At 35.4% G+C, this 25,573-nt stretch overlaps 1 protein-coding gene across 1 annotated transcript in view; it reads right to left on the reverse strand.

Moving 5' to 3' along the window:
* The window catches only part of CFAP58 (cilia and flagella associated protein 58), a 74,574-nt gene extending 49,375 nt beyond the window's left edge, over positions 1 to 25,199 (reverse strand). Inside the window, exons 1-11 of the mRNA XM_039361724.1 lie at positions 25,050 to 25,199; positions 18,745 to 19,026; positions 15,861 to 16,009; positions 14,859 to 15,015; positions 13,696 to 13,890; positions 11,443 to 11,580; positions 9,435 to 9,594; positions 8,171 to 8,253; positions 6,839 to 7,030; positions 2,734 to 2,895; positions 581 to 727 (exon numbers count right to left, since the gene is read on the reverse strand). Of these exons, the coding sequence (XP_039217658.1) occupies positions 581 to 727; positions 2,734 to 2,895; positions 6,839 to 7,030; positions 8,171 to 8,253; positions 9,435 to 9,594; positions 11,443 to 11,580; positions 13,696 to 13,890; positions 14,859 to 15,015; positions 15,861 to 16,009; positions 18,745 to 19,026; positions 25,050 to 25,058 (1,674 nt within the window). The 5' untranslated portion in view covers positions 25,059 to 25,199. The remainder of the gene's footprint in view (positions 1 to 580; positions 728 to 2,733; positions 2,896 to 6,838; positions 7,031 to 8,170; positions 8,254 to 9,434; positions 9,595 to 11,442; positions 11,581 to 13,695; positions 13,891 to 14,858; positions 15,016 to 15,860; positions 16,010 to 18,744; positions 19,027 to 25,049) is intronic.
* Positions 25,200 to 25,573: the final 374 nt, after the last annotated feature.

The raw sequence follows: 25,573 nt of genomic DNA on the forward strand, positions 1-25,573 counted from the left end.
ATAGCTTTATGTTCATGCTCTCTTTCATTCTTTTCTTTGAACATAACTGCAATATATTGTTTCACCAATCTTATAAGTAGCCATATTTCTTGATGAGGAATTCCCTTAACTCTCTGGTAAATTTAGGACCTGGGATTACATTAGCAAGAATGAGGCTACATCATGCTTCAATCAGCCATATGAATTTATATTACAGAGGACCAGATTTTTCACTCAAAATTTGTTTCTAGCAATAAAGATCAGAAATGGAAAATCTGAAAAGCCCTTACTAAGAAGGCAATGTAGTAAAAAAAAAAAGTTCAGAAAGAAAAAAAAATAACAAATCATTATGGTCCTTTCCACTTCCTAATCTCCATTCATTTATATTTCCCCCCTCTCATAATTCTTATAATATGAATGAAACTTTAGCCCTCCAAAAGGAGGTGATTCTAAGACACATGGTGACATACTGTGTGCAGGTACAGAGTGGCAGTAGGGCAGGTGATCCAAGAAACATACTCCCAAGAAGACCACAACACCTAAACCAATCCTTTATTTCTAGGGACCTCAGGTGTATTTTTTTCTGTTGAAAGTACCTTACCTTTAAGGCTTCTTTTTCTTTTTCTATCCGCTGGTGATCCAGATGCACTTTCACAAGGGCTGCCTCTTTGACAGAAATCTCTTCTTTCAGCTGATCAACCTGGTGTGTCATAATCTTTAACTTCTTTCTCATTTCATTGATTTCATCCTAATTACAGAAAGCCAGTGCTCATTACTGGAAATATTTGTATAAATATAGGTGGAGCTGAATGTACAATTTTCTAATACTAGCCACATCTCTGCCTATTTACGAAGTTAAGTCAATGAAAAAAGAGGATGAACAGGTTTTATAAAAGCAACTTGTGTGTTTGTATAGTACCTGATAAAAACTTAAGCATTATCTATCTTTTTTTCCCCAGTAAGTATAGACTGCAGCTTGAAATTTTTTCTTTCCCATAACCTTTGGAAAAAAATGTTTAAAAAGTGGCTGGCTGAAGCAAATTAATACTAGGGCTTTCGTTTACACTTGCTATTATTTACAAAGAAACCTCTCTTTAAAATGAATTTAGAGCAACAAGTCAACTGTTCAGCCTTATAAAATGAGATTAGTATTACTCAAAAGGCATTTTAAGTAAAGTGAAACATTTTTAAAATAACTATTACATAAGAATGACAAATGATAACCAATCTTCTGAAATGCTGTATGTATTTTACAATGAGTAGACTCTTAACTCTATCATCTATAAAACGCTGTATCTGTGAAATTCCATACAGTACCCAAGGCTTTAATTTAAAGAAAATATGGCAGATGCAAGTTCCTGCAATAGCAATCGGGAAGTAGGGCATGAGGGTATCAAGGTCAAAGGCAAATAGCTTCGACCCCAGACCAATTCATTACCACAAGAAAGTACAGGTAAGCACCATTCCTCCTGTCCCCAATGGATGCTGACAATTCATTACTTTGTGCAAGTAGGAGAGATATAAAAACTGAAGCAAAAAAAATTGCTTCTAATTTAAATAGGGCTTCTGTGTTATCTTCGGCAGTTGCTGACTTTCTTTCTAAATTATTTTTTTACTCCTTGCAATATCTGCATAAAAATAGCTGCCTCCACAGCTTCTATTGTAATATCAACCAAGAGAAGCATGACAGGTAGAAAAATATAAGAGCTGAGAAAAAAAATGTACTTTTTTTGCTTTAGAATGATGAAGATGATTTTCAGCTGGCTGAATTGCCTAAGATTTAATCCTTATTTTTCTATGATGTCTAATTTGGTTCAGAAACTTAAAGACACCATCTATCATTTTCAGAGCATCGCATTCAGCAAAAATAGATAATGGTAGGTAAGACCAGCAGTTTCATCTTTTCAGGAAGGCCCTCATTCCTTATTGAATAAGAAAATAACTCACCAAGTAATATAGGAAAATGAGAAATGGATGTAGTTTTACTTTTGAATAGAATGATAAGAAATTTTCCAGCACCAATTAAGACAGTCAACTTTTAATGAAATGTAAAGCTTTTGAAGACAAATTCCCTTAAATTCTTGGTTGTTTTGGGATTGAATTAGAAAACCTGTTTCTTTGTGAAGACAAATCTCTCAGAGAAATCAGATATGTAATATCTAAAAATATTACATATAATAAAATTAGAAAACTCTTTTTATGTAAAGATAGTTTTTAAAAAATTGGGTAGCATAATATGCATTAGTCATCACTAATACCTATTGAACAATTCAGATGTAAACTGGAGACATTGCAGCCTTGGGTCAATATTCAAAATACTCCATAAAAGAACTGCTGCATAAAATTAATGTCAGGTATTTGACAGAATATGGTTTCTAAAAAATAAATCAGCTAATGCTCATCTATGCCAAATATTTGGCAAACAGTCCTCTCATTTGCTGCTATAAATCTCCAGATCACTTTTGGAAGACTACTGTAACAGTAACACTACTGTACCCCTGGAACTACACGTAATCTGTCTCAATGTGGATCTCAGTGTCCGTTTGTCTTTAAATACATATGCAAAAGGTTATCCTCTGATAGCATCTAGACAAAAATTTATTTTCATAAATACCACTGGGATACTTAGTATGTTTAGTATAATTAAGAAAAACAAAAATGTGAAAAATATCACATTAGCAGTGAACTTCCTTCAAGAATATTATCTCAAACCAAAATTAGGAGAAAGAAGCCTGCAAAAATGCTTTTTGGTACCTGAGCTTCAATTAAATTTTTACTGTAGAGGTTTCTGTCTGATCTCACAGCTTCATAGAGATTTTGTTGCTGTTTTAATTTTGTTTCAGACTCTGCTATCTTCTTTTTGTAGTCAAAAATCTGCATTTCCCGTAGCTTGATATCTTCCATGTGATGAAGGACCTGTTACAGAATTCAGAAATCATAAAATTAACACCATATAGAATATGCTATGGACAAATAAAGTTGATTTTTATAAGGGCTTCCCATCATGTTATCAATACAGCAACAATATCAGGTAACTTGGACTGTGAATGAGTGGCCCATTCCCAGTGTCAACATTTCAAATTCAGTATCTTAACACCTTTGTGTCCAATAAGGAAGATACGGCTTGAGGATGAATTCTTTTAAAGGGGAGACAAATACAATGGATGCTTGCCTTATCATTTTTCAACTTAAAAATCATTCTTTCTAAAAGGTATTTTTGTGTATGAAATATGGTTGCATCCTTTTTTTTATTTGTAGTAAAAACAGCTGGAATGTCTTGAGTTGTCCTCTTTGCCATTATGTGAGAAAGAGTACACATGCACATAACAGCTTCCTAGAAATGAAAAAACTATGACCACAACAATTCTATTTATGTCTGAATTAAATAGGGACAAATTTAAATTATTTGCTGAATAATTACAAACATAACTGATAGCAAAATATCAATAAAGTACATTAGTACCTTTTCCTTTTTTCTTTAAAAAAAAGTGTGGGATAGTTATGGTTATTTCCATTGATTCTTTTATTTCAATAAATATTCCATCCGTAGAGCCATGGAATTTTAAAATCTTCCATACATGATGTATTAACATCTAAATGCTCATTAGAATACCCAGTTTTGCAATATCTAATTCACTTAAATACTGAGTTATTATATTTATTAATCAATAAACATTTGCATATCTTACTGTAAAGCTAAAATAACCAATTCTTCCTATCCGTGTAACTATCCGTATTTTCACATTTTCTCTGTATTTTATTTTGTTATTGATGTTGTTGCTGCTGTTGGTTTTTTAAGGAAAATAGGCATCTTCATTTCATGGAGAAAATACAGTGACACACAGAGTAAGCTGATTTCTTGTTTTAAGGGATTGTTATATTACAAAGCTGGAAAATCTCTTGGCCAACATTTTTGTATGAACACAGAAATACAGAATTTTAATCTAATGTCTCAAGAGTTGCTTTCTGACTTCATGAAAACTTGTATTTCCCTTCCAATATTCAACTCTTCTTTTTTTTTGGATCCAACAGCAGCTATCTTCACTGCATGTGAGATATTGGATAGGTTGGAAGAAATTTTCTCACTTGGCTTTAGTAGAGTGATTTCTCCTTCATGGTAAGGTTTTGCTACAAGTTATATCTGCAGTGGGATAATATTTTATTCCATAACATTCATAGAACTGTTTCAAAACAAAGGAAGATATAATCAAATAGCTTTTCCTGCAAAAATAGCCGCTTTCACTGCAAGCTACAATTAAACCGAGATGTCTCTTATTAACCAATACTTCCTAAATTGTCACAATAAAGACACTATTGTTAAGCAAACAAATTGCTTTGGTTGGTAAACTTAATTTCCAACAGACAAGTATGTTTAACTAGGTGTTTAAGCAAGAACTAAAGGGGCTGCATATTTGAGAAAAACTCATTAATATCTCAATTATTTTGAACCAATATATAATTATATAAGTACAGCATCTGCCATGAGTTACTACTTTTCTTTTTTTTTATAAAAAAATTTTATTACGGTAATTTTTTTTTCATCAACATATGTTAATTTTTCCAATCAACAAGTTGTCTGGAGTTTGCTATGCTAATACATGTTCAATTCCTAATCCTTCATTCTCTTCTCTAACCAAGAATAAAATAAATTCCAAATTTGATAGTAGTCTGTATCTTTTTTATCTTTCAATCTCATAGTTAGTCTGTCCATTTCTGCACATTCCAATATTTTCCTGATTATTTCTTCCTCTAATGGCAGTCCTTCATTCTTCCAGTATTGTGCAAAAATTATTCTCGCTGCTATAGTGATGTGTAAAATTAAATATAGTTTCTGCTTATTAGTCTTTTCAGGCATAATGCCTAGTTAAAAAAAATCAGGTTTAAAATCCACTTGTTCGCCCAATATTTTTTCTAATCACATATGTATATTTTTCCAATAGGCCTTTGCCTTACCACATGTCCACCAAATGTGGTAATACGTGCCTATGTTACGCTTACATTTCCAACATCTATCTGACATATTTTTAAACATTTTTGCTAATCTTGCTGGTGGAAGGGAGTTACTACTTTTCAAATGCATTTGCCAGAAACATAAAATCAAATGATAGATTACTGGTTCTTTCCAGCAAAAATGGTTCAGTCAAAACGTCCATTGATATACTTGTTTTAAATCACATATCTTTGGGTCGCACAATACATATATTTGGAGAGTGATTGCCTGGACTATTGTTATGATTGTGAGCTTATAGTATCACTATATTTTGAAAGAACACACATATAGATTTTCTTAAATCCAAAACTGACCAACCAATGAAATCATAAGCCACCTTTCTACTCTTCTCTTATCCTGCCATCTGGCAACCCTTCCCTTCCTGCAAAATCCATTCTCTCTACCTATCCGAGAGGTAGTTCTAAAGGAAGCTATTCAGCTAAGCAATGAGAAGGAAATAGAATATCAGCACCTAACTATTCTTCCCCATAAAGAAAAAATATTTTCAGCTTCCTTTTCCTACCCACTCTATTATTCATCAATTTATCTTCTGTAATACAACAAGCCCTTATGGAGCTGGCCTTAATTATATGCAGTGTAATCAGTAGCCTTCCATACTTGGTTAGCAGAGAAAAAGAGGGTGGAGGATGAAGCATAATCGGCTGAGTGAGTGATTGCAGAGCTTTTGAAACAGGCTGGGTGTCTTGCAGCTGATATTTGAAAGGGCATGGCTAGCCTTTTAGTGAATTAATTTCATGGTGGCTGGAAATGAAATGGCAAAAGCTATAAAGAAAGGGTTTAGGAGTTACAGTATAAAGAAAGAATTGGAGGGTCATGTTTTCTACAAGGAGAGCCAAACTTACTCTTACAACTTATTTGTCCTAACAGCATAGAGGAGCACTATCAGGAAACTAAGAAATGTTTAGAATATCGCTATTTTTGAATGGTACTAGGGTACTTTTCTGTGGAGGAATTGTACTTTTAGTGACATAAAAAGGGGAGAAAACAGTTTCATAATGAGCTACAAAATATTCTTGGCATTAATAGAACTAACCAAGTTTTTGTTAATATGCATTTCGGTGGCACTGTAATCCATTCATGCAGAAAGTTACTTTACCCTGTTAAATAACTGTGTGTGAAGGAGAATAGACTTCACAATACTTACTAGCTACTCTGGGACCTCACATTTTTAATTTTCTATTCCTACATGTCTGCTAATTAACAAAACTCCATGCAGCCTTCTCAGAATACTTAGAAATACTCAAATATTCAGAATTTTCTACTCTTCCAATAGTTTTCACCTTAAATCACAAGCAGATTCCAATTTTCTTTTTAAGAAGAGACTAGACAGTCATTTGTCTGAAATGGCATAGGTTCTCCTGCTTGAGCAGGGAGCTGGACTAGAAGACCTCCAAGGTCCCGTCCAGCTCTGTTCTATTCTATTCTATTCTATTCTATTTTTTATTAATTTTAATACTCCCATTCTAGAATTAATGTTCTGATGATGTAATTGAATAATATTAATGTAATTCCTAGAGATCTTGACTGTATTATCTTACAAATTTCTAAGTGTATGAAATCCTATAAAGACAATTGAGAGCCTTCCCAAACTTGCATCCTCTGGAATTGACAATTTCAGAATCTCTACCAAGCACAGCCCTGTGTTTCAATATACTTGGAGGGCATCAAGTTAGGAAAGGCTACTTTATCTGTGGTTTCCCCACCTCCCTTTTTTCAGATTTCTATCTACAGATATCAAAATAAGTTACTTGAACCACACAGAATTTTATTGAAATAAAATCCACATTAAATTCCAAATTAAAATTGAATCACAGAATTAAGTGTATCTTTCAAAAAGTTTTCTCCTACCTTTTGTGTGAGATCACTAGCTTCATTAATATAACGATCTCTCTCTTTCTCCAGCTGAAATATAATCTTCCTCTGTTTCTGAGCTTCATCTTTATAATTCTGAATTTCTTCTTCTAGGTTTTTCTTGGATTGTTCATGGAGCTTAACAAGGTTCATCTGTTTTTGAGTGACGCTAGCAGCCTTCAGTAAGTTCTGAAAAAAAAATGCAAAAATCCATGCAGCAAAGCCTAATAATGCCAGACACTCAGAATCAAACTATGCATTGTATGGTTTCTAGACCAATGCCTTTAACTGCTATAGCAAACTGGCTCTCATACTGGAGATCTATTCTTACAAAACACGTGTATCTCTGAAACAGCCTGAATATACTATAGATTTAGTAAACATGTGGTAAATGTGTAGAAATTTTAAAACTATAAAAAAGTGCAAGGAGATAACCAAATAACTCAGAAAAAATATCATTTCATGTGGAATCCTTAGTGTTCTTTGATCTTGCTTGCAGATGTTTCAATATCCAACTAAATAACATAATCAGTTATCTAGGTAACATCTAGGTAACATCAGTTAACTATGTAAAATTACCCGATGTATCCACAGTGGAACCATGAGCTACAGATATTCCTTTCTATTGGAAACAGAATATAATTTATCCTTGTCAGAAAACAAAGGTTGTGGCATGAAGGAGAGTATCTTTAGATGAGAGATACAAATGATATCTAGATAGATGGACCTTCACTGCTAAGGGAGGGGGAAATTTCTTCTGCTAATGATAAAAAGATAAATTAACCTATGTAAAGAGGAATGGAAGTATAAGAAGAAAAGGGAAGGAAAAAGTGAAGTGGAACGGATATCTTGTCTTGGATCAAGGCAAGAAAAAAAATTAAAGTAAGCAGTTTGCACTAAGAAAGATGTTATTTACATGTTCCTGCCAACTGGAGCAGGTAAAAGGAGTAACCCAACCAAAATATCATCTTCTGTTATGTTAAAATATATTGTCCCTTAATTATAAAACCATTCCTAGGCTTCCTGGTATCTTTCACCATGTTATCATTTTAAACTACTATCATGGTGATTTTTAATCCTGTATCAATTCCTCAAGTATACATCAGCAAATAAACATCAATTCCCTGTGAAATAGACACTATGATTTCCATATCTATATGAAATGCTTTCAAAATCATAGCAATTTATGCAACATATGCAGTTTTTTTCTGTGTATGTATATATGAGAGCTTAATATTCGTTTGACAGCATAACAGCTAAAAATCAGATAAAGAAACTAAAGATCAGATAAAGACTAGATGAACTGCAGAATCAGACATATGTACTTACCTTGTTCAGTATGTCCCTTTCTCTCACAAGTTCATCTATAGCTTTCTTATCAACTTCTGCTTGCTTTTTTGCAGCTTCCAGTTCTAAAGTACAAGAAAAAAAATTATTTCTGTACTTAAATTGTATGGAGAAATGAAACCTAATTGAATTGTTGCATTTTTACAAAAAACATACTTGTTTCAATGTTCACTACCCCTCTCCCCCTTTTACAAACATAACAAAATGTTGCACTGTAGAGTGCCCTTGTTCAAGGCTGGGATGTCTTGCATTCTTCCAAGATATTTCTTTCAACTCATCATTCACCACTAGTTTTTCACTTCCTTTTTTTTTTTTTTTTTTTTTTTGAGTAAGTGATCATTTCTTTGCCACAAGGAATCTTCAGTTCAAAGAGTTGGGATGCCCACCAAGAATGCTGGTCACCAGGGCCCTATCTTGTAAAAATGGGGAATTTACACTACTTTATATGTTGGGAGATGCACACAGAAGGTGTACCTTCAGACAACAAGTCTAGAGCCATGTATGGTCATGGCAGTTAACACCTTGAATCACATTCAGAAGCCAATTAGTAATGCAACAGTGTCACATGAGTTTATCAAAACATGCCCATCCTTGCCCAGACTATCACAGTCTATGCTGGCTGTGGTTTCCAGATGTTTTTTTAAAGAACAACCTCATGTAGAGTTCATAACAATAGTTCAAATAGGGAATAAGGGCTTAAGTGACTGTGAGGAGGGCTTTCCAATTTAGCTGTTGGTAATATATATATATATAATGGGGCAAAAGGCTTCCTAGCCACAGATGCAAGCTGCCTCACACAGAAGCTGTGAGTTTAGAACTTCCAAATTACACACCACCTCTGAGCAGGGCACTATAACTTCCCTAGAGTTATCAAGCCCACAAAGCCACCTCAGGCTGGGCAAATTCAGTCAAAGCCTGTTATCCTTCCACCCAGAACCTATTTCTTTCTTTCTGGGGATGACTTCACATGAACACGTTCAATGGGTCTGCAGGCAAGAGAAATAAACCATAATTACATTGTGTTATTTTTTAAAAAAAATTGCATTGGTGCCAATGGAGGTTTCCTTTAAAAAGTGACAGTGTACAAATAGTGATTTGAAGCAAGTAAACATTAAGAAGCTGGAGGGAAGGATTGATTTTGTCTGAATGCAATAATCCAGATCAGATCATCATATGTTTACACGTCAATGAGTAAAAAAGAGAAACTGGAGCAGAACCACACAAAAATTAGATCATTGCTTCTTACCCTTTTCCAGTCCAGTTATCTGATTTTTAAGGGTGTCTCTTTCAAATTCTGCCTGTGTTTTGTTCTCTTCTACAACACGCAATTTTCGCTGCATTACTTCTCTCATTTTGGTTAGCTTTCCAATCTCCTGACGCATCTGAGACACTTCATCTTCTCTTGTCTAGGAAAGACAAGTTAATAAAAATAAAGAGATAACAATTAATATAAATTTTATCAGATCCATTTGCTACTCTGTAGAATTGGGAAAATGAAAAAATGATAATATTAAATCACAATATTATAATAAGCTTTCAAAAATATCTAAAGCATAACTTGCATCCCTCATACTTTCTTTTCACAGGTTTTTTTTTCTTATTTAATTAAAGAAACAAAATCTCTGAACTCACTGATCTCATGACACAGGAAACATTTGTCACTACATCCATCAACACTTATCTAAAGGCAACGGGAATGAATTGCTAGACATTATTTTTTCTGTTTAGCTTTCTCTAGCATTTTTTTTTCTGCTAAGTTAAGTAACTACAGTAAAAGAAAGGCCTGGGAGAAATCACGATGCAGTCCTAAATATCTACTTTGCAACATATCTCATTTAATCTAGGATCTACTTCTGAAGCAGGCGTTCATAAGATCATACTGCCAGTCATTAAAAATTGAAACAACATGTTTTTTGTATGCATGAGTTTATAATATGCCAAATTAAATATCTACATTTTCCCCATCCTATTGGCCTCTAAACACATTATCAGTAGGGATATTCCTGCATTTAAATCTAAAACCGAATAGGTCTATATACACTCACGTTCGACTTTCACCACCTCCTTAAAATGTGTTTCAATTAGGAAATAAGACAAGATGCTTTGGTCAGGCCCGGGCATGTTGTCGGTACCTTAACTTAAACACATTTTCCTGGATTGAATAGTGAGTACCCTAGACTATGAAATACAAATACAGTGCATTCTTGATAAATTAGAAAGTGGGCTGAAAATAACAGAATCAAATTTAACAAAGGCAAAAGTATTTGCTTAGAGAAGAGAAAACGAATGTACAGACAAGCATGATGAATACTAACTTGAAAACAGTACTTGTTATAAAACGTTTAGAATGCTAGTTGATCACAAATTGAGTGTACTTCCTTATGGCTGTGTCAATGTTCCCTCCATCGCCAAGCCAACAGAAAGTATGTCGTGATACTTCGTATTGCCTCCATAGCTAATTTTTACTATACCTCAGCAATGAAACTGAAGAGTAGTACTGTCTTTATAGATTGATTATGGGATAGTTTTCATGGATTTCCTAGCTTCCCTTTCCTTTTCACCAAGCACATCTACCAGCAGCAAAACAACCATGAATTATAATATATAATAAAGCAAAATTGGGGGTTTTCAGAGTCTTTCTTCAATTTAATCCCTTCCCACCATACACTCACCAACCAATCCACCAAAAGAGGTTATTTTGTTTTTTGTTTTTCCCCCTAAATATATACAAACAAATGACATCAGCTGGAAAGGAGCTGGTATGCAGATGTTTCTGGCTAGATTAGATAAAATAGTACTGTTGAATGGTAGTATTATGAGTTTCCTTTTGGAAAAAGATTGCCCAATGTTTTCAGACATGAACATTTCGGATCCCCAAAAAATTAGTACCAAATAAAAACAAGAAAAGGGTTAGAGAACAACATGGAATAGAAAAGAGACAGTAATTTAAAGACCAAGTTACAGAAAATAGTATGCATTGTTATACAAACAATTCTTATACATACTTATATTCAGGGTCAAAGTACACATATTAATTTTGTGAATTCATATTTCTGTTGTGTAAACAGCAACTTACATGGGAGAGAAAGAAGAAACACTTTTCCTCACACTCACTTGTTTTTCTAAACCTATTCTTTGAATTTCAACAAAAATCAAAGATCAAATATTGAAATGTATTAATTGCAAATACTAATAATCTATTATGGATTATAATTTCAGAATTGGCATTATTTTGGATAATGTCCTGAACTTACTCTCAGTTCAGTAGTTTTCTGCTGATTCTCCTGCATTAGTTGTTCAATGGCTAAACTGTGTTGCTCATTCTCTAGCTGAAGCTTGGTGTTTCTTGCTGTAGATTGTTCCAGTTCTTTTGTGGCTCTTTCATTCAGAATCTGCAAGTTTATAGCATAAAGAAGTTAATTTCTTTGTAATCAGATTTTGCAGTAAACTCAGTTTGCTTCTAGTTATTACATGCCACTTATCACCATAACAGTAATCTAATAGATGAGATATGTGATAATTGCTTGACAGCTGTAGTAGAGATGGAGCTTCTAACAAGTAACACTGTGGGTATAATTCTTTTTCTAGAATTAGTTGAAGGATAAATATTGTAATGACAGTTTTCCATCTGGGAGACAAAGTGCACATTTTCTGTAATTATTATAAATAAACAGGATAGCCAAATGGTTTTAATTAGCTGTATTTAAAAGGAGCTATGAATTTTAGCTAATCTTATATTAATGAAAAAGGTCTTTTGCTCAGTAATAGAGGACCTTCTTTATCATTGCAAATAGATCCAGGTACAAATGCATCAGACCCAATTAGGACACAGGTAATCTAAAATTTTAACACATGATAATGGCCACAAATGTTTAAAAAAGACATTATCATTAGCGATAGGGCCATGGTACATTACTAGTCAGAATGGCTTAACACCACCTATTGAATCAAATCTGGTTCCTGAAAGGGGGAAAAAACATTTCATACAGTTACTGCCCTTATATTTTATTGTGGGATTTTTAGAGGCAATTTGTTAAGCAATAGGGGAAAACAGGATGCTAGAGTTAAACGGGCATTGATTCAGCAATTTTTGTGTTTTATGGCGCTCACGTTCCTAGTTTTTCCTCCCAACTTCAATCCAACTTTACTAAAAATTGCATTTTTTACCCTGAAACTTTATGAATATAATTGGATATGTATATTCTCTAAGCTTGCACATCAACAAAGTATAATATTAAAATACAAAATGACAGTATATCATTAGAAAGTGTAACATGCAATTTTCCATTCTGCTAGACAAATATGAAAATTCCTAATTCGAATAATTAGTTTTTTTAAAAGAACAGTCCAGCCTGTTTAAAACAAATATAACCTATTTTGTGAAATAAAAAAGATACATTCACCTTGCATCTGGTATTGGGTGTTTTGTTTTGTTTTTTTGCTTTGCATATCTTTAATTAAGAACTTATACTTTTGTGAGGAAAGAATTTGGATGATCAAGCATTACTGTTTAAATTGAAAATGACTATGCACAGTACATTTTAGATGCAGAGCAGCATGAATAATGTGGGAAATATATAGGTAGTCCTCAATTTTATGATCACAATTAGGACTGGAATTTCAGTCGCTAAGCGATGTATCAGGTGAACAGACTTTATTTTATGACCATGTTTACCATAGTCATTAAGTGAATCTGGCTTCCCCCATTGATTTTGCTTGTTGGATACCAGCTGGGAACATTGCAAATTGTAATCACATAACCACAGGATGCTGCAATTGTTGTAAAGTTGCCTAAATCATGCCTAAATCATGATCATGTGACCATAAGTGGGAGTCATAATTTTGAGGACAGTTTATAAGTCACTTTTTTCAGTATCATTGGAACTCCTAACCATCATTAAATGAATGGTTGTGAGTTGAGGAGTATCTATGGTATCATTCAATGCCTGAAAACAACTGTATCAAAACTGACTTACTGATATCACCCAGAATTTTTAAATAGACCCTTGCACTAATTTTAATAGGCACAATATTCTCCAATGAGTCAGATTCCCTTTTTTCAAAATAAAATGCTTGATTTTAGTGAAATATTTAGTGAAACATTTAGTGAATTAATATGTTACAATTACCAAAGTTCTTTTGCTGCTGACTAAAAATGTTCCTATAAGGTTTTGCAGCATCAGGGGAAATGGCCTGAAAAAAAATCAACAAATTTCAGAAGATACTTTTAAGTCTGGGACAAAAAAACACTAGATGTTAAAAAAAAACATCTTAAGATTTGACAATATTATCTGCTTATAAAAGTAGCAGCAGTTCAACTGATTTTTTTCACCACTATCGTATCCTAAAGCCACCCTGGGCAAACATACACAGAAATACTGAAATTTCTGGCATGCTTTCCATCCATGATTCAATTTTTTTCTGAAGTTAGAAACTCCTATTATGTTTTAAATGTGTTCTTGGTGTAAGAACTTAAAATGTGTGTTAATAAGAATCTTTTAAAATACCTTTTGTTCCTTCAGTTGCTGTTCACATTTCAGGAGCTCCTCCTTACTTTTATTTAAACCCTGCTGCATTGTCTTTATATCAGCCATTTTGCACTCTAGTTCATTCTGAAGTTGTTTCAGTTCTCTTTCCATTTTTTCTTTCTTTCGTGTCTCCCGTGAAGCCTCGTTTTGACGCATCTGGATTTCCTGATGGAGCTATAACAGCACCAAATACAAAAAATTCTAAGAGTACTTTCTCCTGTAGTTAGGCAAATATTGATACTGGATTGTTTTCATGCTACATTAACCTGTTAAAAATATCTTAACTAAACTCATTTTTTAAAAAAAATATGTTTGGAATTTTATAAATTGTGACAAATTGTGACCCCCTGTGACCCAGATCCTTTCAGAAATATTTCCTTACAAGATTTCTTAATGGCTTCAACAATGACAGAACTTCTAATGTCCTGCCTTCAGTGGAAATGTTGACACACCAACTTCCTTCAGGAAAGGCATACATACTGTTCTAAAGAACCATGGTGGGGCCAATGAATCCAAATGAATTCATGAAACGTGTACTTCTCAACCTTCTCTTTGTTAAATCACAGTTCTTCTTTAAAAAGGGTGATAACAGCAGGGTGAAGGAGATTCCCCACTGGAAAAGTATATATATGATAGCTAATACACTGAATAGCTTAGCATTAAACTTCACGAGGAAACTAAAGAATCCATGATAATGACTAAAGAAAAACTGAGACATACTGTATGAGAAATATGAGAAAAATTGTGTACATTATGAAAACACAACTCAAATTACCCTATACCTCACCCAGAAATCTCAGGTTGGAGAATGGTAATTAGAAGGAAACAAAACAAATCATTAAAGATAATAGTGGCAGAATAGAAATCTGAAGAATTGCAGCTACTCAAACAAAAAGATTTGAAATGTAATTTAAATTTCTCAGATAACTGCAAATCTGGCAAAAAAAAAAAAAGGAAGTTCCTTACAGAAAACAAACTTTTGGTAGAAATTGGTAGAAAAAGATAAAGCATTGCCCTGTTCTTGACATCCGCCCACAGAGCTGCCAGAAAAAGAAAGGAAATGAAGCAACAGTTATCAGCTAATAAAGGTAAAATGCAAAGACAGAATAGCAATCTAGTTAAAGAAACACAGTTACACAAACCTGTGCAATAGTAGATTCTGCTTCCAGTCTGGTCTTTTCTGCCTCTTGCTGTTGATCTGACATATTAGCTACACTTTCACGTAACTTTACAACTTCTGCCAAAAGCTGGTCTCTCTCTTTTGTTACTTCTTCTTTAAATTTTAACAACTCCCGCAAGCTGAAAGAAAAAAAATCTCTAATCTGAGCTGAAGTTTCTTAGAAAATAATTATGTAGCAAAATTTGTTGGTATATTACTCCACTTTGATTACCCTTCCCAATTATTAATTAAATTATATATGTGATACAGTTACTAAAAACATCCACAAGGATTGTGCAAGGAATAACTTTAAATGGTTTCTTCAACGCATCTGAAAATTTTCCTATATCCTCTTTCAGCATTACTATTGAAAACTTGGCCTGTTTATCAAACATGATAATAACTAGATCAGTTTACTTTCTTTCCTTACACAGTATAATGTTGGTCCCTTGGTTTCATGGGGAACTAAGGTCAATGAAGCAAGAGAAGTGATCACTTGAGCAGAATGAAGGAAATCTCAGAATAAACCTGACTGACCATAAAAAGGAGGCAGTGAAGAATTTATCCAGTCAGAACAGATTTGTGTTGTTTCTTCTTCACTGTGTTATGGCAGCAATATCACAAGGTTAGGAAACAAAGATAGTGTGTTGCTGTGAGGAAGTTTACCACAATTGCTTTGATTTGAATTCTACTGTCAGGGCAGGGTATAAGTAATGGCTCCTGTACTTTTCTTTATAGAGGAAATTTTTGATTATTATTTAATTATGTCATCCCCTATTTATGGTCTCAAATAGCAGAGTTTACAAACAGATTTACTTGCAAACCATTATCCATTCTAAGGCTGTGAAATACAAAGTTTTAAATACACAAATCTAAAAATGAGGGCAGTATTTACATAATATGCATAAATTAATACATATAGCCTCTATAAGAATAAGACATCATGGATAACAATCTTTTTGAATCTGTCATAGACCCAACTTACTTGTGCTCTTGACCCAGTGACAATCCAGATCCTTGTTCTACTAATTTAGTTAAGTTTATAATTTCCTCCTTAAGAGACATGATGGTTTCTTTTGCTTTCTGTTCTTTCTCATATGCTGCATCCACCATTTTCCAAGCCTTTTCAATCTCCTATTGTTAGACATTATAGTTATATACAGTATTTAACTTGAAAATCACAACAATTCTTTAACTTTCACCTTAAATAATTTCATATTTAGATTCCATAATAGTTATAGTAGCAGTAATGCTATTCAACATTCCATACTAGGAAATTTTGTAACTTTTTTTATTTTTAATTTACTTATGTCAGTCTCTGAGCTTTACCTAAAATTCATTGGAACAGAGCTTTTAGGGATATGTAAACAGATGGTTTGATAGATAGCTAAACATATAAAAACTCTGGGCTACTCTAGGAAAGATTTTAATATACCTCAGCAATTACATATAGGGTTGACTAACAAAGGATGCCAGCAACAACACAGAAGCAAAATACCACTAAATCGCAGAAACCTTGTTTCCTCACGGATTTTTTTTCTTTTTGTTCTTTATTCAGTTGTTTTTTAGGTCTGTTTAAGAGACAGGTGAAAACAAGGTCATTCTGTATTTATGGCCTTATGCTACATTGCCTGCTATGCCTCACAGCTCTGTTTCACAATCTACCTTAAGGGAAAGCAGCTTGAGAATAACATTTAAAAAGAAAAATAAAGAGACTTCATGGCCAAATAAGAGAATAAAACAGTTTACAAGATCTGTTTTAATGATTCTATGGTGAAATAAAATCTATTTTTTTCTGAGGTTTATTCACTGAACATCCCCAGGAAGTGATAAAATATAGTCAATGACTGATAATGGTTAAATAGATGAATGTTTTAATAATCAGTTGCTGTCTAATTTGGGCAGATGAAAACAGATCAAAGGAACTCCTGATAATTCAAACCCACAACAAACTTGCTTGGAATCTGCAAATACTGAGAATGAGGGTTTGGAAGAACTACTATATTTACAGTATCTTCACAAAACACAATACACAAATCTTCATAAATGCAATAAATAGTGAACTAGCAGAACTCCATAAATCTTTACATTAGTGTTAAGTTTTTTTAATGTGAAATCCTTACTTGAAGTGTCCCATTCTTGATCATCTTTAACTCAGTATCATAGCGGATTCTGTGAATTGGTATTTATTTTACCTGTATTTTTATTTTATTTATCAAAATTTTAAAACTATCCATCTCCCCCACAGAGTGACTCTGGATGGTTTACAAGTAAAAAATTTAAAAAAAACCAATGTATATGAAATTTACAATCTAAAAAGGCAATGGTGGATTAAAAATTAATATTAAAAGTTAATTAAAAGATGGGCTTTCAGGATGCTAACCTGTCCCATGGCTATATGCCAAAGAGTCATGACAAGGTGGGATGGGCTGAAGTAATGAGAGGAAGATGGTTCTGTGGGTAACGTGGCCCCCCATGCCATGTAGGGCTTTAAAGATCATAATCAACAACTTGAATTAGATCCAGAATCAAGCTGGCACCATGCAGCTCATGCAGTAAAGGTGTTACATGTGCCATTCCTTAGGTGCCAAGATTGCCCACACAACCATATTCTGCACCAGCTGAAGCTTCTGTATACTTTTCAAGGGTATGTGGAGTGCAGTGCCATAATCCAAACAGGAGATGGCCAAGGCACAAGTGACTCCCTATCTGCTTAATCTCCTGTGCACTTTTGCATATCTGGCTTTTGAACATTATTGCATGTTGGTTGTTTAATCAATGTGTTTGGGTTACAGTTACAACTCTAGTTAACTAACATAGGATTCAGTTCAAAACCATAGATGAACAGGATGAAACATAATATATAAAAAGCATGGCATGACTAAGGCCAACTCACAATCAATTTCAAACTGTTATAGGCAAGCTCATGGTTGTCGCAAAGGTACTTTTTCAAGAGGCAACTGGACTTTCTTGTTTTTCTTTGAAGACATTTCGCTTCTCATCCAAGAAGCTTCTTCAGCTCTGACTGGATGGTGGAGAGTGGAAGGATTTATATTCCTTGAAGAGAGGTGATCATCTGCATTCTTTTAGAGAGTTGTTGGATTTGTCTGTGTTCTCAGGGTCATCTGAGTAGTGCAAATGGGTGTGGAGCCTTCTTGGAACTGCTAAAAGGACTGTGTTGTGGAGCTTTGCTTTCTGCAAGATGTTTTCTGCTCTGTGTCCCTTTGCTGCTGAACACAGGCACAGGCTGTTGGGGATGAGTCTGTGTTGTCTGCATCTCAAGCTGAAGTGCAAATGGCTCCTGTAGTCTGCAGTTTTTCTGGAAATTCATTCATACTCCTGTACTATTTGAAGGTACAAAAGCCCACCATCCGGTCAGAGCTGAAGAAACTTTTTGGATGAGAACTGAAATGTCTTCAAAAAAAACAAGACAAGAAAGTCCAGTTGCCTCTTGAAAAAGCACCTTTGGGACCTTCTGATTTCATTTTTTCCTGGAATGTCATCCATTTCAGACATCTAAAAGCAATGGTCCATCATACTCCTTCAGAATTATAGCCTTAAACAACAAAACCAAAATATATTTTTAATAGTGCTTTGTAATGAATAGTAGAGCACTACAAATTATTGTTCTGGCTTTAATATCTATATTCTCTTAGACATAATATAACTGAATTAAATATTTAAATATTCAGTCAACATGCATAAGCTAAGATCAATAAGGTGGATCTCAGTTTCAATATAAACTATTAGATAACATCATTTTAGGAGAACCAAAAATCATAGAAATACATTTTACAAATTTGTTCTCACCAGAGAACAATATATATTGTCTGATACATTGCTCTACTTGTTAATCAAGATTATTTTACCCTTTTCAATGATGTTATTGTTGTCTGATCATCCTGGGAGAGCTTTAGAGCAGTAGCCACTTTAGCTGAATTCACCACAATCTCTGCATTCAGTTCCCTGCATTTTGCCATGAGACGCTTCTCATTCTCATAAGACTTTCTTAGCACTGCATGGAGCTTCTCATACTCCACACGAAATTTCTCCAGGCTTTGATCTCCTGTAAGTTCACTGATGACTTCTTGGAAGTCTTTCTCCAAAGCTTCAAAGACATTTTCTTCTATTACAGGCTTATCATACTTTTCCTGTATGAGAGGAAAACAAAACTATTATATACTAGCCAAAAATATATTGCCCTAGACCAGTGGTGGCGAACCTAGGCACGCATGCCAGAGGCAGCACTTGGAACCCTCTCATGGGCACACGTGCCGTTGCCCCAGCATCAGCTCCCCCGTGACCCCCTCACCAGTAGCCCCCCTGGAGGAGAGTCGCCCCCGAGTGTGGCCCACATAATGCAGCGCAGCCAAGGACATGGCAGCCAGGCAGCGTAGACAAGACTTTGCCCTCACGCCCCATCCCTCACAGTTGATGCTGCGAAAGGCGGGCAGACAGCGTGGCCGCCATGGGGCTGCTGGGCTGCCTGGGTGATCTGCAGCGGGCCCTGGAGGCAGGTAAGGTGGGGGACGGGGTGGGGGCAGAGTGGGGGCGGGGCCAGTTTTTGGGCCCTAAAAGGTTCGCCATCACTGCCCTAGAATGACGACATATTAGGGATTATGTATCCTCTGTGATTATGGAAATTCTGCTCTAATAATGTTTTAAACTTTTGTTTTAAACTTTTGCCTTTCAATAAATATTTGGAATATCATTTCACCATATATAATAAAGTTCTACAATTAAGCAAAACATCCCATATCTTTTTAATCTAATTTTATATCTATTCATCTTAGTATATAAAATCATACATTTCATGAAGCTTCTTTTTTTACTAAGTAATTATTTCTTCAACAGTTAATGTGAGGTAAATGCATACATACATTGCTCTAGATGTAAATAATATTCCAGCTCTGACAACACTCTTTAGAGTTCTAGTAAATTTGTTCATTCTAAAATAAGGCCAAATTAATTCTAATTATTACCTCATTCTCCTCTATGTCCTAAATGAATTCATTCTTCCCTCTTATTTCATTCTTATAATTTTAGATATGAACAAAATTGTTCATGTTGTACCCTTGTATCTGTACTGAAGTTATAGCCCACAAAAAAACTATTTTTTTATTCTTAAAGCTTGAAGTTTAATGGTATTTTGTTTATGATATACAACTTGATGACAGGGAAATGTGAAGGAAATCAAGCCGAAGTAAAGTTTTTGTGGGCTAAGCAAAGTACTACAATTGCTTCTGTTTTATTTTTCCAGTCTGAATTCATGCCAACCCCAGTTATTCAGACCATAAAACATGGTTTATAGTCCCCAGGTTAGCCCAGAGTATCAAAAAGCACAGACTGAAGCTAAATGAGTGGCAGAAGGAAAGTTTATAACATAGAACAGTTTCTGCAAAAAGCAAAAGAAAATGGGTTCATCTAAAGAAATCCCTGTAGAAAGAGCACAAACTCAGATGAAAGAAGGGGGGAGAAATAATAATAACAAAATAAGCGGGGGGGGGGAAGAATGGAGAAATGAAGGAAAAAATACACTGGATTAAAACAATATTCGGGGATTTCTTTTGAACCAGAGAGTTAGGAAACACTGTGGTACGAAGAAAAAGAAACAATAATAATAAAGAACAAAAAGGATTTTTTAAAATAATTTAAATTATTAAATAATTTAATTACTGTGAAGTAATTAACTGAGGAAGATCTATTATACCAAACAAAGAAAGTCATAAATAGGTGCATTTCTAAACAAAGGTCATCCATAGGAGGCATCAAAAAAGAAAATATGGGGATTTCTTCAGCATAATCAAAGCTCCAGCCATTTTGTGTCTTCATTGTTGATTATTTTGCTCTCCCATGTACATGCCACTGCTCTAAACTAGTTTTAAACATTTTGCATTCTAATCAATGTGGAAGAATAATATATGAAAGAAGAGTGTAGCATGGCTAAAGAAAGAGTCACAAATGTATACAGCAAAAGCATTACTATAGTGAGAAAATAGAAATTTGGAAATAACCAAAGGCCATAGAAGGAGCAAACAGTTTAGTGCACTCTAAATATTTTGGACCATTCTGGTCCAGGCTGATGGAACTCAAAAACATCTGAAGGATTAGAAATATAACAAGTTATAAAATTGAAAACAGAATGGAAAACAATGATTAAGAGGCATTCAGAAAAGAATGGAGCTTGAAATCAATAGGCATAACTAATGCTTCTACTTTATCACAACAAAACCATTTCCTGACAATATCCTATTTTCTTCCTTTGGCCCCAGGGGGTTGATTTCATTTCTTCCCCAGACCATGACCAAAATAGTCTTAACATCTTATTAGCGGTATTAATATAAAAATAATGTTTTTCTTTAATTTTATCTAACCACAACTTAAGATTTCTAAAATTTAGAATGCTTTGTCATTCATTATCTTGGAATGAGGTTTAGTTGACCTGTGATAGTTTTAGTTAGTGATACACATGATCTAAATTGTAGCATAAACCGAGGTGTGTTTTGCAAGTGATAGGAAGTGTGTACATGACTCTTATTTTCCATTTACTAACCAGTTGGAAGGGAGCTTGGATGTCATCTAGTCCAAACCCCTGCTCAGGCAGGAAACCATATACCATTTCAGACAAATGGCTGTCCAGTCTCTTCTTAAAAACTTCCAGTGTTGGAGCATTCACAGTTTCTGGAGGCAGGTTGTTCCACTGGTTAATTGTTCTAACTGTCAGGAAGTTTCTCCTTAGTTCTAGGTTGCTTCTCTCCTTGATTAGTTTCCACCCGTTGCTTCTTGTCCTGCCTTCAGGCGCTTTGGAAAATAGCTTGACTCCCTCTTCTTTGTGGCAGCCCCTGAGATATTGGAACACTGCTATCATGTCCCCCCTCGTCTTTCTCTTCATTAAACTAGACATACCCAATTCCAGCAGCCGTTCCTTAGATGTTTTAGCCTCCAGTTCCCTAATCATCTTTGTTGCTCTTCTCTGTACTCTTTCTAGAGTCTCAACATCTTTTTTACATCGTGGTGACCAAAACTGGATGCAGTATTCCAAGTGTGGCCTTACCAAGGCATTGTAAAGTGGTATTAATACTTCACATGATCTTGATTCTATCCCTCTGTTAATGCAGCCTAACACTGTGTTGGCTATTTTGGCAGCTGCAGCACACCGCTGGCTCATATCTAAGTGATTGCTCACTAGGACTCCGAGATCCCTCTCACAGTTGCTGCTATTGAGCAAGGTACCACCTATACTATACCTGTACATTTGGTTTCTCTTGCCTAAATATAGAACCTTACTTTTTTCACCACTGATTGTTAGATAGCGCCCAGTGTTCAAGTCTGTCCAGTTCCTCTTCTGGAGTGTTGGCTATTCCTGCCAGCTTGGTGTCATCTGCAAATTTGATGAGTTCCCCATCTATCCCCTCGTCCAAATCATTGATGAAGATATTGAAGAGCACTGGACCTAGAACAGAGCCCTGGGGCACCCCACTACACACTTCCCTCCATGTAGATGCAGTTCCATTGAGGACCACATGCTGAGTACGGCCGGTCAGGCAGCTATGAATCCATCTGGTGGTGATGCTGTCTAACCCATATTTTTCTATCTTATCAAGTAGTAGGTTGTGATCTACTTTATCAAATGCCTTACTGAAGTCCAAATAAATTATATCCACAGCATTCCTCTGGTCCACTAATTTTGTCACTTGGTCAAAGAATGCAATAAGATTTGTCTGGCATGATCTGTTTTTGACAAACCCATGTTGGCTTTTAGTAATGACTTTGTTTGCCTCTAGGTGTTCGCTGATTCGTTGTTTATCTTTTCCAGAATCTTCCCAGGTATTGAGGTCAGGCTGATAGGTCTGTAGTTTTCTGGATCTATTTTTTTCCCTTTTTTGAAGATGGGAACTACATCAGCTCTTTTCCAGTCCTCTGGTAGTTCCCCAGTGCTCCAGGATCTTTGAAAAATATAGTTCAGTGACTCTGAGATCACATCTGCTAGTTCCTTGAGAACCATGGGATGTAATCCATGTGGTCCTGGTGATTTGAACTCCTCTGGGCTGGACAGGTGCTCACTTACCACTATCTTGCCTATCTTAACTTGTGTTTCTAATCTGTTTTTATGGTACTGTTTTTGATAGGCTGGACTGTTTTTTCCCTTTGGCAATAGCCTTTTTTTTCCCCAAGCCCTTGCCCACTCTATTCATTTTCCTGAGTTTTTTATAGCTAAAATCTGTTTCTAACTCCAATTTATCTCATATTTAAGAAGAGAGTAGTTGATCAGATTTTCACCATTTTACTTGTGGAAGAAGAATAAGCATATTTGAATTAATCCACCTTAACACAGTTCTAAAATTATAGTTATCTTAAAATGTAGCAGTTCTTCTATACATCAATGCACTCTCCAAAGAATAAAGAGACACACTGAATCTCTCTCAGCTGTGGCTTATTTATCTTTTTTTTGTCACTTTCCATTACCATTCCAGGAAGTGAGATGTTGCCCACCAGCTAGTCAATTTTGGCATACTCTAATATAGTACCATCCTAGTTCTACAGTGTGGCAAGGTTTATCTGCTATTTCTCTTTAACTATTTTCGCCTTGGAGCCTTTCCAAATGTTTATTTTACATCATTTTAATTTGGGAGATGCTCAAATAAGGTATGGTTGGAGGGGCAGACAAACTAGACCAATGTAGAAAAAGCAGAAAAGTGAAAAACAACTTACAGTATGTTTGTTGCAGTCCTTTGATTGGTGAAATCACATTGTGACACATTGAAAAAAAAGTAACAAAACCAGAGAGAAAAAAACCAGATACCTTTCCCAGATGATACCACTTTAAATGACTCAGAACAGACATAAAAGTGGCAATATACAAACCAATGAGGCAGTAAGTTTAATGTTTGTATTGTTTGTAGGGTTGGTAGGACTCTAATTCCCTAGAAAGAAGAAGCCTTACAAAAGAAATTCTCAGGGAATCTTATTCTCACTCTTGATGGGAATTATAATCTAGGTATCAGGTTGAATTAACTTTTATTGGAGAAATTTATCAATAGGATTTCTCTGATATGATACTGGTCAAGAAAAAAAAGGAAGAACTGGGTGTGGACCAATAATGCACAGATCAAAAATAATAATATACTTATTCTGGGGCAATTAACAGAAAAAAAATACTATCCCTAATATATGAGATAATCCCATTCTAGTTAAATTATCCATTTTGTGATTTACAGTACATGAACAATACTGTGCAGACTTTGACTTGTCCATCCCTGAATTCTGGGAAGATTGTTTTAAGGAAATGGATTATAAATTTGCAAATTAAAATAAACAGAACTTTATTTATTCCATTTCTGTAGCTGCCCATCTTAACCCAATTGACTTCAATTAGTCATGACTATCTTTTCCATTGATTTACATAGGTCTATTGCAAGTTTAACCCAATCAAAGATTATTAGCAGCTTGAGGGTGGGTGGGGGGGAGATATAGGTAATCCTCGATTTACGAGCACAACTGAACTCAACGTTTCTGTTGTTAAGTGAGACATTTGTTAAGTTAGTTTTGCCCCATTTTACAACCTTTCTTGCCTCAATTGTTAAGTGAATCACTGTAGTTGATAAGTTAGTAACCCGTTGTTAAGTGAATCTGGCTTCCCCATTGACTTTGCTTGTCAGAAGATTGCAAAAGGGGATCACATGACCCCAGGACACGGTAACCGTCATAAATATCAATCAGTTGCCAAACATCTGAATTTTGATTACATGATCATGCAGATGCTGTAAAGGTTGTAACTGTGAAAAATGGTCATACACTACTTTTTTCAATAACTTGTAACTTTGAACGGTCACTGAATGAACTGTTGTAAGTCGAGAACTATCTGTACATTTTCCAGTTTCTAAAAACATGTAAGTGAATCCACAATGTGATGTAAAGATGATGCGACTGATAAAGGAAAACGATCTTTCTTCCATGTGCTGAGCAGCACAAGGCAACCTCCGAGGTATCCAAGGCTACCCTTCATTGCCTTCGATGGGTCGCTCCATCTCCCTTAAAGAGAGCGAGATCTGGGGGAGGCGACATAGAGTAATTTAATAAGCGACAGCATGGGGAAGGGGGAGTCTTACTCTGCCGATAGGAAAGATGTGGGAAAATAAAAGGAGGAGGCTGCATTGCCTGGACGGGACCTCACCTCAGCCATGTCTGCAGGGAGGGGGCGATAGACAGCCCCGGCGCGTGAGGGGGAGAAAGAGAAGAGTCCCCTGGCCGAGCCGGGCGGAAAGTCTGTCTCCCGGCTGGGTCTCTGCAGCTGTGTACGCGGCCGCGCTCTTGTCTCTTAGCAACCTCCCCTCCCTCTCTCCTTTCCTTCTAGCGCCCCCTGGTGGGACACGTCAGGGATAGTTTACGCTCGGCTGGAGCTTGTGGAAGGCGGGAAAGAGACAGTGGCGCTGGGCCGCTTTTCTTTAGCAGGGACCGAGAGGCTGGCTGTTACGCACGTGCACCCATCCCCATTTAGACTTTTGCTTTTTTTTTCTTTGTTTCCTGCTTCATACTCGCGTTTGCTTCTTATATGGTGTGCTGCCCCTAGGATTGGGGAAGGGAGGCATTTACGAAAACGACCGAATAAAATGCATCCTATTAGGCAAAAGGTGCCGCAGTACCGAAAGAAATTGTTGCTTTATTTCAAGGGTTCTAGACAGAGAGGGCTCCGATCCT

This window comes from Crotalus tigris, unplaced genomic scaffold (assembly GCF_016545835.1).
Source record: "Crotalus tigris isolate CLP2741 ecotype Arizona unplaced genomic scaffold, ASM1654583v1 scf7180000019328.220996217465:2438092, whole genome shotgun sequence".
NCBI classification, from domain to species: domain Eukaryota; kingdom Metazoa; phylum Chordata; class Lepidosauria; order Squamata; family Viperidae; genus Crotalus; species Crotalus tigris.